At 51.0% G+C, this 19,766-nt stretch overlaps 1 protein-coding gene across 6 annotated transcripts; it reads right to left on the bottom strand.

Moving 5' to 3' along the window:
• Positions 1-835: 835 nt before the first annotated feature.
• mid1 (midline 1) lies at positions 836-19,424 on the bottom strand. 6 transcript variants are annotated; one of them, XM_055505001.1, is made up of 12 exons: positions 11,756-13,509; positions 11,600-11,665; positions 8,584-9,305; positions 7,425-7,484; positions 4,896-4,991; positions 4,269-4,376; positions 3,427-3,575; positions 3,204-3,331; positions 2,691-2,834; positions 2,194-2,355; positions 1,900-2,107; positions 836-1,819 (listed from the first exon to the last, which is right to left on the bottom strand). In XM_055505001.1, exons 3-12 carry the CDS (start codon positions 9,247-9,249, stop codon positions 1,474-1,476), a joined length of 2,067 nt encoding a protein of 688 aa, XP_055360976.1. In that variant the 5' UTR covers positions 9,250-9,305; positions 11,600-11,665; positions 11,756-13,509; the 3' UTR covers positions 836-1,473. The 6 variants fall into 6 exon arrangements, with proteins under 6 accessions (XP_055360976.1, XP_028992369.1, XP_028992368.1 ...); XM_029136536.3 differs by lacking the exons at positions 11,600-11,665; positions 11,756-13,509 and adding an exon at positions 19,267-19,424; XM_029136535.3 differs by lacking the exons at positions 11,600-11,665; positions 11,756-13,509 and adding an exon at positions 15,181-15,416.
• Between the last annotated feature and the right edge of the window lie 342 nt (positions 19,425-19,766).

Genomic DNA, 19,766 nt, shown 5'->3' with positions numbered 1-19,766 from the left:
TAAGTATTGCAGTCAGACATGCAAGAGCAATTTTTCTTATCCCCCGAAATACAGAGTTTTAACTTTAATCTGTGCCAGCTCTACTATACCTGTCTTTGTTTAGCCATGGAGAAGATACAGTTCCTTTGTTGGGAGCATTCTTTGCTGCAGAGTCTAGTCTGTCCTTTAAAGCAGTGTGGATATTAAATAAATATGTCCATGAGCTGTTTATGATGAAGTCATTGCAATCAGTAATCCTGTGTGTTTTGGAAAACATTTCCATATAATAATTTCTATTACATTGTCTGTCTTCAATAAAGCTGTGTTCCTTTATACCATAGTAAAAGTACAGTAAAAGCCTGAACTGTGTACAGGAATTAATTACATCTCCTTAAATGTCTTCCAGTATTTCAAAAATGTACAGCTATCAAGATCTAACAAAAGCCTGAAAGCGCTACACAGACAAGGTAGAGTTCACGTAGCACTGCTGTCTGCAGGGTGTCTCACGGGGAGGTCACACAGAGTTCAGATTCTTTTAAATCTTTTTTTTCTCATCTACTTTGGTTGAAAGGGGATGCTGTAGAATTCAAGCTGCGTTACTCTAGTACAAAAAGAGATGTCAGAGCATATCATGTCAGAAGTTGTATTTGGGCTCATTGTAGGTCACAGGGAGCTCTGGGAGTCTGACGCCGCCCTCCGCAGCGGTGCTGTTGTTGCTCCGCGGGTCGCAAGGTTTGATTAATGTTTAATGGCAGAACAATTAAAAATGACTGTAAACAGGTGACAGGGAATTGAATTATAATCACACTGAAGCCTAAAACACAGCTCAAACAGAAAGAACAGATCACACAGAGAATCAAACTGAATCAAGTTTATTGTATCTGGTTGCTGGCTCATTCGAAACTGCTAAAAAAAGAAAAGGAAATGTATCATAATCTGAACTTTACAGATAATAAATACTTGAAAAATTGTTGTATTGCCTGGTATCAAATTAAAAGTGAAATCGATGTTAATTAATAATCTGATCTATTTAGGTGCTTTTATTTTTTTTTACTATACAATGAGAAGGAAACTTGTTTGTTATAGTAGAAGAGGCTTCAAAATGCAAAGTGACAACTTTTCTTGAAGTGACGATTTTAAAAAATTTTCCAAAACATTACATTTAGTGTAAACAACCTTGTAAAAAACATTACAATTGACTTGTTGTCAATTTACCATCACCAAAATAAAAGTGTGTAATAAAAAGTTGAATTAAAAAATACTTATAAACTTTAAAGTGTAAGCAAACCCTTAAACCACCGAGCAGACGAATATACATTAATGTGCAAAGCAAAGAAATACATTTACAAATTCTTGTGAATGATTTCTTAAATGATTCCTAATACGTTCAAAAAAGGCTCGACCAGGAAGGTTTGTTTGTTCACGCCAACATTAAGTTTGTGGTCGTCCCAATGAACAAGGTGCAGGCAGTTTGGAGGACGGAGGCTTCGCTCACTAGTTGTAGTCCGTCCCCTCCAAGTGGTCCGGGATGGGCAGCCCCGTGAGCACCGTCAGACTCCGGTTCCACACGTTGAACACGGGGCACGCTGGCTGAGCGAAGTCTATGTCGAACGTGTGCAGGTGCTGGGAGGCCACGGCGTCGTGGAACGACAGCGACCCGGAGTCGTAGTCCAGCAGCACGCCGAGGCGCCGCAGGTGGGGCAGGGGCTCGATGGGCGCCTCCCTGCTGTTGTGACGCGCCACCCACGAGTTGTTGCAGCGGGCCAGGACCCAGGAGGCCGAGTTCTTGCCCACCCACTCGTGCTTTGGCGCCGACTTGTACGCGATGCCCACTGCGAACCTGCGGCGGATTGGGGAGAAACACGCCGTTTGTTGATGAAAGATGTTAACAGAGGAAGAGAGACTCGCCGCCGGTTTTACCACGTGCTTCCTCCTATCAGAGCCTCCCAGTAGTGGCGGCCGCTGTCGATGTAGACGTTCCCCGTGACCCCGTAGCTGCTGTGGCCGGAGAAGCGGTCCTGACTGTGGCTCTTCTTGGACGAGGTCTCGTCCCGCTCCACTGTCATGTTGTCGTGGGACACCCTCAACTTCCGGTGAGCGGACTTTGGGTCCAGTTTGAACGGTTGGCCTTGAAAAAACACATGTTAAATGCGGATTTATCTAAAACGTCATTATTCTCTAATGAACAATACATGGAATATTTGCTGAACTTACTGTTGGTCTTCAGCTTCCCTGGTTCACTGCTCCGGTTTCCGGCCTGGTTTATGGCTTTCACAATGAAAATGTACTTGGTGCCCGACTGGAGTCCGTGCACGGTGTAGTGGTTTTGTTTGATGTTTGGTACGATCATCCAGCTGTCAGCAGAGTTACACAAACCTGCAAAGAAGGAATTAAAAACAAACTGGAGATGGGAGATAACACAACACAACTATATATGGTTTCAGTCTTTTCCTTTTGTTCTTTATGGTTGAGATGGAGATGAGAACAAATTGCTTGAACAAGCCAGGGGTTTGTTTGCCTCTTTACCAAATTCCTTCCCAGGCGCTGCCAGGATTGCAGTGTGTTTTGGTAACATCTCATTAAACGTCCCCCGCAGCTGCAGCACGACATTGTGTTTGGATATCGTAACGTAGCCCCAAACAATTTAGTCATTCTGCAGAATCCCTTTCAAACCCTTTCAACATTTTCCACAACAAACGCTGCGCACTCACTGACAACGTTGGACTGGCTGGTGAAGATGGCGTACTGGAGCTCATACGACACCACGGAGAACTCGTCCTCGGACGTCCAGTGAACTGTGATGGTGTCGTATGAGGCTGTGGACAGTTCCTCGCGGATCGCCGGCGGACTCGGCGCTGCGGTGGGCAGACAAAAGGCGAATGGATGAGTGGATCCAACACCAGCACAACAAACAGAGAAACTCCAGACGATAAACAGCATCCGTTTTTGTTTTTCGCCCTGACGTGACGTGCAATTAAGGCAGGAAACAATGGCTCCGGCTTTCAGAGCAGCAGACCCCATGCGGTTCCCCTGAACCTGGTTCATTCAGCACAACATCACGCTTAGCTGTAGCCAGGCATTTACAGCTTTTAGCTGCCTGTCACTTACTAAAAGGCACCGTCGTATACGATCAGCTCACCTTTTCTGTCCATGCGCAAAACCTTAAAATGGCACCAAACTCGAGCAATCAGACATGAGCATGAAACGCGGCGCGGTTCGCTCACCTGTCAGATAATCCAGGCTTTCTAGCATTTTCTTCTCCCTCGTGAAGTCCAAAGCAAAACTATCAAAAGTGTCATTCAGGTTAATTTCTGGTAACAGAATCTGAGACGATGCTGTTGCCATGGACACTCTGCAATAAGGAAGCACATGAAGTAGGCTGTAAGTACTGTACAGGCTGTGTGCTGCATGCTGCGTATCCTGGCGATGCATTCGCACCCCACTCACCTCTCACAGATGCTTTTAGCCGTCTGAAGGAAGCGAGCGTGGTCCGTCTCCTTCAGAGTCTGGTCGGCCTGCGAGATGAGGGAGGAGGACCTCTCGATGCACTGCTTGCAGCCGGCGATCTGCTGGGCTAGCTTCCTCAGCCGCATGGACTGGGCAGACGAGAGGACATGTTGACAGACGATGAGCTGGGTAAATAAAGCCAATCAGTGCAGCCCCTCCGTGCGAGGCAGCAGCCTGCCAGATGCTAGATTCAATTTACCTCGCCAATTAGGCAAAGCTAGAGGGGGAGATCTGATCTACATTTAGCCCGGCAATTAGATTGTTCTGTTGTGTGAACACAGCCTGTTGCATCCATGGAGCTCTCTCCTTAGAAGCCCGGGGCAGATTTATCCCCTCATTGTTTTAGTTTAGCGCCTGAACGCAACCTGGAGCCCGACACGAGGCGCAGGGCGAGGAAGGAACACGTCCTCCTCCAAAGAGAGTCTCCACAGGAAGCGGGGATGACCGCACTCTGACACTGAGCCGGCCATCAGCTCTCTAATGGCATCCAACATGGGAAAGGGCAGGAAATTCAACGGGCACTCGGAGCGCGTGGAGACGTGTCCACGACCCGAAAAAAAAACGAGGCTGAGGAGCCACGACAGGAAAAACATGTTTGATCCTAAAGAAAAATTGCAGTTGTTGATTTAAAATGTGTTTTATCAGTGACCTGTTATAGCTGCACTCTAATGATAACAGCGCGCTCAGCTGCCGGCCTGTCAGCTGTTCAGAGGAGGAACCTTATCAGGACACGCAAGGTGGAAAACAAAGGTTATCAAGACACAGAGGGTGATAAACAGTACCTTTCCCTCCTTTATCTTGGTGCCTATGATTTGTCTCCGCTGCTGTATGATGTTAATCAGCAGGTCACACTCCTCCAGCAGCTTGTTTTCTTGTCGCGACGCGTTCACCTGCGCGGGACACGAGAGCAGATAAAAGGAAGTCGGCGTGTGATTTAGTCGCAATCCGGGCCCATTATAAGGCGCATCAGGAGCGCGCGTGGTTTCATACAAACACATCAGAGAATAATTCGTCATTTCATCTCCTGTTGGGCCCATCGCAGTCACTTTTATCCCCAACAGGTGCATAATCACAGTCAATATGTATCGTTGGGCGACGACGAGTGTAATTAAGCGCCAAAATGCAAAACAAGCCAGTAACGAAAAAACATGGCGAGATTTCATAATAAATCAAAGTCACTGCAGCATAAATACAACAATTAGCTCTCACAGTGAAAACCTTCCCGTTCTGTAAATGTTCACTTTGCCACAAACCGTGTATATTACAGGAATTCTGGATCTCTCGACTAATGAGCTCTCGTTGACGTGACGAGAGGCCGCTCCCAGACGGAGTCGTTCATCACGCGCTCGCAGAGCCGTTACCCGTGAAATGCCACCGACGAGCGTCCGCCCGGCGACAGACAGCCTCACCTCCACGTGCTGGCAGGTTTGGATGAGCCTGCTCATCAGACTTTCCAACTCACTGGTCCTCTTGATGAGGCTGCTGAGGCTGGAATCCAAGGCTTGCTGCAACACACAATTGGACGCATGTCATTCCACACTGACTCCATCGGCTGCGTGAACAGTGGAGGGGAGGTCTGCGATCGGGGCCGAGGCCCCGCGGGGACGGCGGCCGGCTCGGGGGAGCGTAAACACTGGCTCCGCTGGGCGGGTGATGAGCGTGGAGCCCCGTCCACAGCTCCCCCGGTGCCAGAGATCCCATCACGCCGCCTGCTGAGGCCGCACAGCTTAGCTGAGCATCTGCCAGCGATTTGGACAAGGAAGCCCTGGCTGTGTTAATCACTGACTCACATCAAAGGCTTATGTTTCAAACTTAATCTCTGACTGTAATCGGTTAGTACTGGATGAATGTGTACTGTCATGGTACGAAATGCCTGATGATGATTCAACTTAAATAGAACTAGACTAGTAATTATTTCATTTTTATTTACTGAAAGTGTAGCGTAACTAATTTTGTTTCAATAAATATAAAACTTTTGCAAAGTAAACGTTGTCTACTGTATTACACACAAATGTATCTATCTTTTATAGAAATATTTTTTACTCTATATGAAATAATACAATATTTTTTATTGTTATTGTGTATAAACTACTCAATCCTTACGGCAGGACTTTGTCAAGGAACTGATGTATGAGATGGATTCAGAGTTCCCTTTATTTCCAGTCGCTGAAAGCACACATGCGTTTTAAATATTTCAAAAACACCAAAAATATCATGGAAGCATTGTTGACGAACAGCCTCAGAAGGTGGGGAGACCTGCCTCGTGTCAGATGGTTCACATTGTGGTTTTATAAAGGCCTCTGCGTCACTGCGTCCTGAAATAGCAGAGGCTTTATCTTACCGCTCTCTGAAATATGATTTATTTATGTGGAAGCAAAGTGACAAAAGCCACTTCAGCCTCTTCAGGTGAAGCTATGGCTGAGTTAAAACATGCTAAAGCTCATATACCGATTACATATGAATAACATGAGGCAGTGCTTAAACAGCTCTGGCTGAAGCAGCTCTTCCTAAACTCATTTAGAGCTGATGAGAGGAGAGAATAGCAGCTTCCTCCTGTGTGCGACTGCTTCTGGACCCACACCTTTGCGTTGGCCAGTCTCTCTTCCTTCCTCGCACAGGTCACTGTCAGCGCTCGGACTTTTATCCTGTGTTGACATTGGAAATCGTCCCCGCTGTCAAAGGTTGTCGGTCCATCCTGTGGTTCTGCTGAGCGTGTGCCGACTTTTTAGGTTTCCTTGAACGCCTCGCCGTGGCCGACGGTGCTATTCTAACGTACACAGGCCTGTTTCACATCTGCACTGTACGTGGTCTGACTCTGGGCTTAACCTTCTCATTCACAGTCCTACTTTGAGAGATTTCAATGAAATAAGACATTAATCTAATTTAAGTCTTGATTTTTAACCTCATGCTTTAATAGCGTTGGAGAAAGAGTATTTATGTGAGTTTTGGTCTTGAAAAAGGCGACCTGCGATGCACCGACACATTTTGTGGTCTCAAAAGAAAACTACACAAACTACAAGTGATTCTCAAGAAAGGCTATTTTTACGCTGCTTCGACTACACGCATGCGGCAGCGCTGCGGCTCTTCAGTGTAATTGTGCTGCACAGAGAACCCAAACACAAGCATCTCTTTGTTGCAGCTCTTCCCGTATCTGCCCAGTTCACAATCTGTCTAGAATTACGATTCAGTGGTCATTGTCAAAATGTGTACAACATGTGACAAAGGCAACTTTGGGGTGTTTTTGGTGTGTTCCTCAACACGCAGCGGGCAAAATGTTACTCTCCCCCGCCCGCGCAATGCATGATGGGATATTCTCTGACCTCTCTTCTGAATAAAAGCACAATGAATGGACATAATACGAGATCACGTCTCACAATGCCCCCCACTGCACACACACACACACACACACACACACACACACACACACACACACACACACACACACACACACAGCTATGAAGCAGCTCAGCTGTCTGCCACCTGGGTTCTGCCCCGTGAGCCAGGGGGGAAAGAGCTCTCTTTGAGACGCTCACTGCTGTTTCCTCTGTCACTTGAGACTTCTAAGAATGCGGCCAACTGCGTGTAGCGCGAGGTCAGTGAGATAAAACAACAAATGAAGACATAAATTAGCAGCGTATATTACATCAAGCAACTGAAGACATCGTAAAGCACAAAAACAGATCAGAGCTACTTAAGCCTATTAGAAGATAAAGAGTAAAAGATGCTATTCATGTCAATTCACCCAACGCTCAGCTGTCTTCAATGAGAATGAGAGGAGAGAGAACAATAGCTTAACTGCTACATCAAATAATAAACACACAAAGCAGCACCGGCTGCGTTTCTCATGTCATTCACATTGTCGGAGCGTGGAGTGGATCTCTAAAATGTCTGCCTTTGAAATCGCCTGCATGTGTAGTCAAAGAAATGATGCAGATCACCTGGTGCGCCTCCTGCTGAGAGCGATCACGTCCCAAACAGAGTAAGCGGTCGGGAGGTCTCTGCACAATGACAGCATGATCAGACAAAGGAGAGAGGTTAAGACGAGTCCTCGGGTGCCAAGATGCTAGAAAAGGGCGCTGCATCCCAGTTGCACCGCGGCCGAGCCACAAAAGGCTCTCAGGTGTTACTGGTGATACAGAAACCCGTCCTTTTGTGAGTCATGCATGAACACTGAGAGTGTCTGTGAAAACAAGGAGGACCCTCATTTCTACTTCATGCAGTCTGGGGCCATGCATCAACCCCGGGGCCCGACTGACTGAGCGCTTCCCAAATCCGAAGCCAATATTTTTATCTTTTCGTTGCTGCCTCGCAGCGAAAGTGCGATTTTGTGTCAAATGTGAAGTACAGCCGCCGCCTCGTTGCCCGGCGGCGGCTGCACAGCGATGCGGCGCCGCCATGGTGACCCGCTCCCACTCTCATCGTAGAAGCCAATTCATGTCCGCGGCCGGAGGAATGCGGCGCGGCCTCTCGGCGCTGCAGCTCATGCCTTATTGATGTCGGCCCCTCCGCTCAAAGTGAGCAGCTCCACTTCACCTAAAACTGTGAAAGCCGTCTCTCGCGCCGGGTGTCGTAACATTTAAGGCCGGCCGAGTGAGAGACCTCTTCTCACTCACTTCCCCGGCTGCGCCGTCGTGTTTATTTACTTGTTATTTGTGTGATGAATTTCAAAATAAAATACCGTGGCTTGAAAGAGTCTGTATTTCTGCTACACTTGACGCAAACCCAATCGCAGACGAGTGCATAAAAACAGATTGAACAGCGGGTGGCTGTAGTTCTCAGCAGTCACAGCTCAAACAGGACTAAATATTGTAATGTATTTGTTTACGTGTTTCTTCCGTCGTTAAATAAATGTTTACAACAAAAAGACGATTCAAAATGTCCGTCTACTAGAGCATGCACACAGTGGGGACACGTCCATGCATGGAGACAGACGACGTACAGTAATTATGGGTTTGATTCAAATATAGAATATTATACAAAATAAAAGCCTCTCTGCTGTAGATTTGTTTAAATATATTATTTGTCAAATGTTAAATGTTGGTTTAATCTCACACAGTTGTACCTGTAGATGCACGTTGAGACCAGGCGGCGCCTCACCTTCAGCTTGTCGTAGCGGTCGCTGAGCGCCGCTACCTGGTGGTCCCGGTGTCGTCCCACCAGCTTGCACAGAGCGCAGATCAGCTGCTCGTCCGTCACGCAGTACATGTTGACCTTCTCGCCCTCGTGCTCCAGACACATCAGGCCTCGCAGATGGGAGTCCAGCAGAGGCTCGATCAGACGGTGGCCCGTGAAGGGCTTCTTGTTGGGGTGCGTGGCCTTCAGGCACTCGTCGCAGTACGACACCTCGCAGGTCACGCAGGTCTTCACCGCGTCCTGGGGGGGGTCCTGCTCGCAGAACTGGCACTGCACCCGCTCGCCGGGGGAAGTCATGGCTTTGCCGTCGGGGACGGCCCGCTCCCGCCGGGTCTCGCTCGGAGAGTTGGGTCCGCTCAGAGAAGCCTTCTGGTAGCGGTCTATAATGTTCTGCAGGGTCACGTTGCGTTTGAGTCCCTCCAGACCCCTCTGGTTCAGGGTGATGACATAGCGACAGGTGGGGCACTGGAAGGCGCTGATGGACTGAATGGGCTCGCTGGGCGTGCAGTGGGAGATCAGGATCCGGTGGGCACAGTTGAAACAGAGGCTGTGAGCGCAGGGCAAGAGCAGCGGGTCCTCGAAGAGCTCCAGGCAGATTGGGCAGGTCAGCTCCGACTCCAGCGTTTCCATCTTCAGGCAACACAAAGAGGGGCGCTCAGCGAAATCCAGGGAAGCTGATCAGCTATCTGTGAAGGAGACGCGGGAGAGAATCAGCTACTGCTCCTGTTTGTTTGGGTTTCATTGAAATATAACACCTAATACAGAGTGGTTTATATTTACTATACTTTTTACTGCTAACATTCAATAAACATGGACCAAGACACACTACATGAACCCACCGCTAAACATGCATCATCCATATTCTATCCTTTATTACCAAGCGCTCATGATAATAAAAACTAAATTATTCATGTCCATGTTCAGAGAGACTCATTTGATTTCCCTCCCAAACCCAGTGAGAAACATGAATACCAATATTATGTAAATAGTTGTAAGGAATATGTAATTATGGAGATGAAGCATATTTAGAAAAAGCCCAAATTAGCCGTTACACACGCACGTGTTTGCACATGATGCGTGAACGCGACGCTGTGCACGCTCTATTTGGCCCGACTCTGGAACCTAAAGAATGTACCGGCGGCTCATTTTGATTTGGCACAGGCTCAGTGCTGCCCGGCCCCCGTGCGTCCTCCCGATCCTGCGGTCCTGACGGGGGACTGACGGCTCAGCCAAGCAGAAGTCCATTGGCCTGTTTGCCGATGGCTGGGGCTCCGCAGCGTCGCAGACACTGTGCCTTTGTTCCGGGCCGGTCAGACACCCCAGCTGCGAGCGGACACACTGTGCTCACAGCGTCTCTCTATGGGAACCCTCCACCTCCACTCATTATGTGTGAAGAAGGCATAAAGCTCATTATGAGGACAGTTGGACACAAGCAGCCTTTTGAAGTAGCCCGGAAACAGACCTGGGTTTGTTCTTGCTATTCTTATTCAAATCTCCACAGACCTTTGTTGGCCCCACTGTACTGTACAAGACAAGAGCTATTTGTTGCGCTTCTCTCTTGTGGCCGTGACGCATCTCCAGGCCTTTGTTTCTCTGCTGATATGCACTTTAACAACAAAGTGCAAATGCAGGTGTTTAGAGGTTTGACCCAACGTAACCCTTCAGTCTGACTAAGTTCTTCTTACACATCTGGGTCTGGTCTCATTTCAAAATCCAATCACTCCTAATGCAGTTTAGATCATAAATGACTGAGAATCCTCGACTGCTTGCTTCAGAGTAAACCAACAGTGGCACATGTCATTAAGCCAGTTATTGAGCGAGGGGTGTCTCCTCACGCTGCCCCACCACGATCTCCATTAGTCCAATGAGCCCTCACTCAGACCCCGACAAAGCAAAAGTACAACATAGCGGCTTCTGGAGTCCTGTCAGACAGGTTAAGCTGCCCTAAATAGGAACTAGCAGGCACATTGACGACGCTAACGATCTGATGACTATGGTAACGTTTGTGAAGTAACTCGAACTGCCCCATTCATACACAGGTTACCTACCGATGGATTTCGCCCTGCTTTGCACGGTCCAGACATTTCTGCTAAAGGAAAAACCCCTGAGATGAATCACGAAAACATATTTGTGACAACGGACGCTAGAAGTCCAGCGCCACGGGCTGACGGCCGTCCGGATGGCAGACTCCCTCAGCCCCAGTAATCCTGCAGCGGAGCTGTCATTAAGCGCAAGGCTGAGCAAGAGGTAGCAGCGAGCACAACAGGAAAAGTTGCCCGACAATTCCAGGAAAGCCAGCTCCACCTACAGCTGGAGCGGCGGCCAGTAGTGGGAGAAGAGAGAGAGGGGACGGAGAGAGAGAGAGAGAGAGAGGGGGGGGGGGGGAGAGCGAGAGGGGAGAGAGAGAGAGGGGGGGGGGGAGGGGGGGAGAGAGAGAGAGAGAGAGAGGGGGAGAGAGCAAGGGAGAGAGAGAGAGAGACAGAGGGGGAGAGAGAGAGAGAGAGAGAGAGGGAGAGCAAGCGAGAGAGAGAGAGAGCAAGAGAGAGAGAGAGAGAGAGGGGGAGAGAGAGAGCAAGAGAGAGAGAGAGAGAGAGAAAGAGGGAGAGAGAGGGAGACAGAGGTAGCGAGAGCAAGAGAGAGAGAGAGCAAGAGAGAGAGAGAGAAAGAGAAAGGGAGCGAGAGCAAGAGAGAGAGAGAGAGAGAGAGGGGGAGAGAGAGAGTCACAATCAGTACAGAGCAGAGGTCCTCACAGGCGGCCAGTGTCCTCTCCGCCCCGGCCCATTCAGGAACTCGGAGCGTCGGGACCGGTTTCAGGTTCCCGCGTGGCCGTCCCTCCGCTTCCAGGATCAGAACTCGGCTCAGCCCGCGCCACCAGGGACTCCACGAGACACGCAAACGGGCGAGAGGCCGCCTGACAGGCAGCCAAGCTCATCGCCGCGTGACAATAAGCGCAGCATAAAGCGTCTGTGCAGAGACTCACCGCGTGGAGCGACAGGAAACACGCCCAAAGACATGAACCCAGTCCCGCTTGCTGCGAACCCAACACCTACAGTATCAGAAATAGGAATGAAGACGGACAGCAGCATCACGCGTCCCTGCTGGACCGCGTCTGAGGCCCGAGGTGCCATCTGTTTACCATGTGTCTGTCTCCAGACCCCCCGCTGTGCTCCGCTTGAATCCCGCCATCAGTCAAAGGCGTCCCCTGTGTGGGATCCTCTCTGACAGAGGAGGCGTCGCCCCGGCAACGGGGATGCGACAGGTGCCTCCCTGCTCCCGCCTACGAGGTCTCCAGTTGCAGCAGGTGGCATTTAGCAGGGCATCAGTGGAGGGAATGAATGGTAAAAAAAATCAGAGATCGATGAATATAATGAGCCGGGAGCTATGACTCCTACGTCTTACGCTAACGGCCACGCTGGTGGCTCCGATCCAGGGTCCTCTGGGTGGTTTTGAGTTCACGGGCGACCCGCTGTATAACTCAGGATGCTTAATGCCAAGTATTAGCAGAGCTGGCACTCGAGTGATGCACCTCAGTACTTAACATTTGGAGTTTTATTTGATTAGGAAGTAATGGGTCATTCGGAGATGAAACAATTACAATGTCTCCGATAGGAAGACAATTTCCTGCTCAAGCACTTCCTAATCCTTTTGGTTATGCTCTTTTATCAGTCGTAATGATGGCTCTGAAGCACATATTCATCTTCTGAAGGAGTGTGATTGCTCTTTGTCTTCCTTCCCGGGGCCGACACCTAGCGTATTTATCTGTAATCCTGTCTCCACAGCGTAGCCGTGACCAACGCGGGGCCTGTTGCCGCTCCCGGAGCAGCGGCTCAGCGCCGGCTCCGGCCTAATGTCATTTACAGCTGTAGCTGCAGCAGCCAGATGATTAGACTGACAAATCTACCTGATGTGCAGCTGTTCACATTACCGAGATCAGCTCAGCGGAGCCGGGCCCCGACCACGCGCCATTATTACGGCGGGAAAGTTAATTAGCAATGCAAACATTGGTCCTGAATGGGGAACTCATCTGTCAGACAGGATTACGTGGGAAAGAAGGAGTCTAGTGAGTTATGCTGTGCACTCATCTGGCAAACTCGTGGCAATGCGTATTAAACCGTAATCACAGGAACAGATGCCTCAAATCAACTTTACATTTAGATGCTCGAGCCTCGCGCCGCAGCGCGTCGCGGCGGCTTAATGATTCAGAAATGGCCGCGTGTTTTGACGGATCTGAACGCGCAAACGTCGTCTCTATGCGCGGAATTCGCACGGGTCACGCCGGTCACCGTCCACTTTCCCCGGTACTTCCGGTCCGCGGCTTGGCAGGTGGCACCGGCGGGGAAACGCCGACGTTTCCACGACCGCAGGCGCGTCACGGAGAGCGGCGTTCCGAGCACGTGACGGCAGCGAAGATCAAACGCGGCCCCAAGAAGGCAGCGCCTGTGAAAATCAATCAAGCCGCCGCCCGCTTTGTTTACCCGCTCACTTCGTCTGTGAACGGGCCATTTGTAAATGTCATTGGACAAGAATGGGTCTTTGTGGTCGGGATTAACATGCGAAGAGCGACATCATGCGGCGGCTTCGAGAAGTGCAGCGGTTTATGTTTCCTGGGAGGTGTCAGGAAAATTCCAAAAAGCTAAACGTTGTCACATGCTTATTGTGAAAATAACTCAAAGTACGTTCAAAAATGGAATTTGGACAGATTATAGCTGCATATGCATTTTATCATCATCACAATTATACAAAAAATGTCATGTCCGAAATGAAATGGATGTGCACTCCTGTAAATATCACACAGTCAAATTTCTTTATAAGGACCTACACGTGCGTTGCCACGGTGACAGCATGTTATCCATTTGTCACTAGTGATGAAAGGCAGTGTGCTCTGGTGGGAAGATGTCTAACATTCCTCCTCAGAGGGAGCAGATAAGTTACTAATTAATCGGAGGAATGACAGACCCAGCTGCATGGTCCCACTTTAACTCTTCAGGCCTTGTGTTTAACGCCTCTGTGCACAGGCCGGTCCACGTGTACAGGACAGGAACATTAGTGGATGTCAGTCCATTTTGTAGGTCATGACACAATCAGACTGTGGATGAAAGGAGGGATAAAGTAAACGCCTGCGACTGTATCAGCACATACGCGGCTGTAAAGTACAGTCATTGATCTAACAACACAGACATCTGATAAAACATACACCGAACACTGCAGCTGCTGCTCTTTGGTGCAGTTTTAATCACAAAATCCCCCTCGGCCTCCTCTTCGCCGTCTCGTCCCTGAAATATTATCCACGCACACAAAACCTGAAGGAATCTCTGAGCGCAACGAGGCCAAACAGTGCAGAACTCTGCCTGGAGCCGTGGAAACGTGCGGTGACACAGTGTTTTGGCTGCCAAACACAGGGGCACTTCTAGGAACGCGAACGCGGTCACGAACGACCCGCTGCACTCACCCGCCGCATGGTGACGTCCGAACAGAGGCCGGAGACGAGCGGGAGCCGGACTTTGGAGTGTGGAGCCCTGTTCTCTGAGGCGTTCGCTGAGGAGCAGTTGGACAGCAGGAACTTTCCGCCCGCTTTTCGTCCGCTCGCTCAGGCTGCACCGATCCCATCTACGCACAGCGGGCTGCAATGCGCGTGTGAGCCAATGGCGTGGAAGGGGCCGGACGGACGCTCCGCGCTGTCACTCGAGGCTGTCAGGGCACCGGGCGCACACCCCCAAAGCACACGCACTGTCGGCCTTCGCATCTGCACACGCCGTCATAAGCGCACATACAGCGCAGCAGAACCGGACCCGTGAAGATCACACAGTCTGCTGTTACGACGGGAGTCAGCGTTTGTGCACTAATGCAAGCGTTTGTCAACAGGAATCACGCCCCTTTTTCATGTGACTAGAAACACACAGGAATGTTTGGTGGTTACTAAACATGCTCAGATGGTCTGACTGTGCAGAAAGAAAGACAGACAGACAGACAGACAGACAGACAGACAGACAGACAGACAGACAGACAGACAGACAGACAGACAGACAGACAGACAGACAGACAGACAGACAGACAGACAGACTTTTATTCTTTAATAGTTTTTAAGGGACCTAAATACTTTTTTTGATATTCCCTCTGTAAGTAAAGCAAACGTTTGTGTTCTGCGGTGGGACCACAGCGCATGCGACGTGGATTGATCTGGGTTGCCAGTAACGCGGACCCCCTGCCAGGAATCCTTGTGTCTCACTTCAGCCTGCGGGTTCAGTAAAGCATTAAAATGAAAGGTGAGAGCAATGAAAACAACGTGGAGCCTCAGCGTGCCAAGGCAGACAGTGGTTGGAAATGGAACATAAACACATTCACATTTCCTACTTTTGTGCATCTTGTGCAACGAAGGGCTGGAAAATAATCGTTCGCTGGGAGGGAAAACTTTGCACAAAGATCATATTTGACCAAAGCAAAAGTAGAGCAGTAATCAATCTGCTTTAAAAAAAAAAAACACCCCGACGTTCTCAAAAGACAGTGTGAAAAGGACCCCTTCAAGGACCCCTTCAGCCACAGGAAGCAGAGACGGTCCCTTACCTCCAGTCTGGCAGTCAGTCGATCACACAGTCCATACTGCGAGTGACAGAGGAGGAGCAAAATAAAGCCCAGAGAAAACAGCGGTCCTCAGAAGCCTCCCTCTCACTCACTTTCTGTCTGGGCTCCGCTGCCTCGCCTGTCTCCCTGCTATCTCTCAAACTCTCCCCACACAGCTACTTCTTCTGTAATCCTCTCCAAAGGAAGCCAGAACTGCTCCAAACGCTCCAACCAGGCGTCGACTTCTCAGGCTTTTCCCCCTTTGTGTTATTTTGTTGGCTGGGATCATTAAATTTGTCCCATGAGAACGTAAGGAGGTAAATAACCCTCCTCCCTCCTGAGGGAGGCTGTCAATCATGTCTGATGATGTGGTGGTGGTGTGTGTGTGTGTGTGTGTGTGGGGGGGGCTTTCAGCCGCCGAGGAGCCACATCTGATTGGTCACCGGGGAACAGAGGTGCCCTGCATGACAAAACGGCAGCAGCGGGATGGATGGGCCTGTCGAGATGCTCAGCTGAGGTCTCCATAATAGACTTGTGTGCGGCGCATTCATTTACATTTCACTGAATGGAGGATGAAGTCGTGGCGGTGAGCAATCAAGTGCTCGTTTCACACGGCCGAATTCAGGAAAATGTCATTTGTGTTATACACGACTAACAAGGTAAACGCTGGAGTCGGCGCGGAAGATCACGGGGCCCTTAAACGGCTCCTTGGTCCAGTGTGGCCGCTCGCTGGGGACCGGCAGGAAGGCACAAAGCCGCCGTTGCCATGGCAGCACGTCAGAAGCAGCGACGCATCCCGGCGCTCCGGCCAAACGCCACTCCAGCCTTTTCACTGGCGGAGCCTCGGCGCTCTCCTCACAGCCCGTCTGTTTCTCTCCGCTCCTCCTCGACGCCCGGCGTCAGTCGGCGCTCCGCAACAGGAAGCGACTGTGCCGCGTTATTCCCACGCGAGAAGATCAGCGCTACAGACACGTACACGGAGGCCGGACCCCCGACATGTTGGCAAAACGCTTGCTCCTACTACAGAGTTCAACCCGAAGACGCTGCAATAAACATTAAGTGGAAAACTGTGGGTTGCTGGTTTGGCTGTTCTAAAAAAGAAAACTAGTCTGGGCTGCGGTTTCAGGGAGGGAACCTTAACCTCCATCCAGTGACATGCAAAAAGCTCTAGAACAAAAACGACTATTTATAACCAGTATATGTTTCTATTTGTATATATTATACATATTCCCTTATCAATAGGCAGCAGCATCTCTAAATAACTATTCAAATGAATATTCATCCCCATTCAAAAAGGCCATTCGCTGCCTGGGGCTGTTCTCTTGGTGGCAGTTGGCACATCAGGCCGTATTAATAAGCAACAAAGGGAAGACCGGAAAGAGGCCAGAAAAGACTCCTGAAGTGAAAGATAAAATGCTGCGCGAAGTTTCACGACCGTAAGAGAAGCAGGATTACTGTCAGCGCTCATGTCGGCGGCGTCATCGCGCGTCAAGGTTCCGCTCGGGACGACTGCACCAGCAAAGCCAAGCAAAACGAGCTGGAAACTCACCTTCAGCAGCACGCGGAGGCGAGACTGAGGCTGCCCAGCCCCCCCCCCCCCCCCCCCCCCCCCCCCCCCCCCCTCTGGGCTGGAGCTCTTGCCCCGCGGCCCCTCCACCCTCTCAGCAATAAGACAAAGAGGCAACGAATGCGGAGACAAAGGACCTCTGGGAGCACGTTCTGATGAGTTTCTAACTACGCGCCCGGGCCCAGAACAGATGGGACCGGTCCCCGGGGCGGCGCTGCTTCGCCGCATCCGACTCGGCTCCGAGCGTCCCAGCAGCAGACACGCTCAGCTGCTCGCCAAGCGGAGCTGATCAGGCTTTAACCCACGCGTACAGTACAATTAAGCCATTCCAGTCAGAATCCTAATTGAGCTAACGCCGGCGCCGGCGTCACGTTGGTCTGTTTGGGCCCGAGCATCGATCTAAGCAGTAATACCTGTCCTCCCAACTAGGACGGTGCAAAGCAGCCACTCATCACTTTGCCAGTGAATCAGAAGACGAGAGCGGAGTCGTGGCCAAGGTTCAAGATTTTAATAGCTCCCGTCCCAAAGGCGTTGCTTATAAGCAGGCAGCGCTCAACCCATGCGAGCACCTGAGCGCCGGCCAATTAGGACCCGCTGTAACGTGGCGCGTTCCCAGAGAAAAGCTGCTGCTTCTAATCGCGGCCGGGAGCCGAGCACGGGCTGAGCGCGGGTTCGACGCGGGCACTGACCTGGAACGGATTCCTCTCCCGTGAGCGCGTCGCAGCGCCGCCGGTGCCGTAACAACCCGCCGGAGCCAAGTTCTGCTCCGGAACGTGTCGGAGCAGAACAAATAAAAGGGCCGGTTAATAAAGGTTAACTGGGGATTAGAGGGGCGCGTTAGGGCAGTGCGGGGAGTTTCTGGGTCGTCTTCTAACGAGCAATTAGAAAGTCTGGGTTAATAGCACAGATACAGCAGAAACACACAAACATCACTCATCAGGGTCCTCGCAGGCTAAAAGCTGAACAATGGGCGCTCCTTTGTTCTGCTCTTGATTCAGGTTAAGGAGTTTAGGGGAAGTAGGATGGTGTGTTGTGTTTAGCACTTATGAAAGGCTTTGGTGAACGCCTGCTGCACAGCTCTGTAATTGTTCACAGCTCCTCCGGCATCGACTGTACGTCAGAGAACCATCGTCGCAGCTTCATCGAGAGTGAGGAGTCGGAGGAGCCGGGACTCGGCCTCCAAACTGCTGCAGGAGCTGCGAACATCTGTGCCGCGCGCCGTGTTCCTGTGTCCAAGGAGACCGGAGCCAGAGGCAGGAGCCCAGCTGTCGGGATGTGGGTCAGCTGCATGCGGGCCGAGGGACGCGTCCCGAACCCGAGCCGCATTTTTCCACTGCGTTGTCACTCCCAGTGTTTGTGCCACGGGGACATAAACAAAGGCGAGAGGCCGACTCCACCCCGAAGGTCAAGAGACAGTGAGAGCGATCGGTGGTCGGGTCTCGGTGCACGCCCTGCGCTCGCGAGGCCTCACGCGCCACGTTCCGCGTCAACAACGCATTCCTTGAAGTCGGCGTCGGACGCGTTCCTGACTCTCGGCACGTGACGCGCATTCTCCGGAGTCTAGAATGAATTAAACAACGTCGATAAGCGAATGCAGAATGTGCTTCATCCGCGCGCACGCGCGCACGCGCTCCGGCAATGAGACCGAAGCAGCCTCCGCTCTCACCCTGTCACAACAAGCAGGCGCAGAGATCTCACAGCTGCCGACGGAGCTGGCACCGCTGACCCCGCGGAGACAGTCGTGTTTACGATTTGGACCCGAGACCGAAAACACAGACCCGCGTAATGACAGCGAGTGGAGAATTCAGAGTATATATTTGTATATATTTATGTATTAAAATGTCACCACACACTCAGGGAGGTCGTGATGAACGTCGTCCCGGCTGCTGAGAAGTGGGTCAGCGCCGGAATATATGTGAAACAAACTCTTAAACCTGGAGGAACGAGGGCATTTCAGGGCAACAGCAGAACCAGATGCGCTCGTGAAGGAAACCCAAAATGAATTCGCCAGAGTTCTTTATCCACAGCTATTTGGCACAGTCGCACATTCTTCCAACAACATGACACTGCGTCGGTTCTCACCGAACTAAAAGCGACCGCTCGCTGGAATCCGACAACAAAATAATCACTAACTCGCTATTTACTCCCCTGTTTGTGTGTGTGTGTCTGTGTGTCTGTGTGTCTGTGTGTGTGTGTGTGTGTGTGTGCGTGTGTTGGTGTGTGCGTGTGAGCAAGCTGATATCCCTGAAGTGTGTTTAACCGTCAGCAGATGTGCTGCGTGCGCAAACACGACTCAACTTGTTGTCAGGAGCGCGCATGTGGCTGTGCATCCCAGCGAGGAACACGCAGCCCTTCAAATCTGCACGGATCCTTATACTGTACTGTACACGGTGAGCTCATGAGTATTAAGCATTTGGCTGCTTCGCTGGCCCAACTCAAATTAAAACCCCCTGCTCCCACTCCTCTACGGCTGTTTAGCACCGGTTCAGCTGACTCGGGTCGGTGATCGGAGCAGCTCTTACCTGCTTCCCCATGGCTGCAGCGCAGAGTTTCCCCCCGTGGCGTCTGGAAACGAGGCCGCTGCGGAGGACGAGCGAGCGCGAGGCAGCTGGCGCTCCCCGCGAGGTGCAGAGCACGCGGGCTGCGGGAGGCTGAAGGTGTTCTGCCTGCGTGCGCTGCACACTCCCCCTGGGCCGGGGTGTGTTCGCGTGCATACCTGACGCTGACACGCGCTGCGTCTCATCGGGCCTGCGGGTTAACCCTTTAAACGGGCGTGTGTGTGTGTGTGTGTGTGTGTGTGTGTGTGTGTGTGTGTGTGTGTGTGTGTGGACACGGCGGCGATCCGTTGTGAATCGGCGTTAGATAATAAGGATAAAGTGCTTTTCCACGGCGCCGCCGGCAGAAAGAACGGGGCTCGGGCTTAAGGTTCCACGGCCGCCAGAAGGAACGAGGCAGCCGAAGAAGAAAATCCTGCCGTTAAGCAGGGGAGAATTGGTTTTCTCCACCCTAATGAGAAATCATC

Source organism: Betta splendens, chromosome 21 (assembly GCF_900634795.4).
Source record: "Betta splendens chromosome 21, fBetSpl5.4, whole genome shotgun sequence".
NCBI classification, from domain to species: Eukaryota; Metazoa; Chordata; class Actinopteri; order Anabantiformes; family Osphronemidae; genus Betta; species Betta splendens.
This window is presented reverse-complemented; position numbering and strand designations above follow the sequence as displayed.

What these genes read in the sequence shown, in the direction of transcription:
- mid1 (XM_029136536.3), bottom strand. Translation starts at nt 9,249, where the DNA reads ATGGAAACGCTGGAGTCGGAGCTGACCTGCCCAATCTGCCTGGAGCTC. An exon ending in ACCGCTACGACAAGCTGAAG is followed by an intron (nt 7,485 to 8,583) that starts GTGAGGCGCCGC and finishes GTCATTGTGCAG; the next exon opens with AGACCTCCCGACCGCTTACT. An exon ending in CAGCCAGTCCAACGTTGTCA is followed by an intron (nt 2,356 to 2,690) that starts GTGAGTGCGCAG and finishes CCTTCTTTGCAG; the next exon opens with GTTTGTGTAACTCTGCTGAC.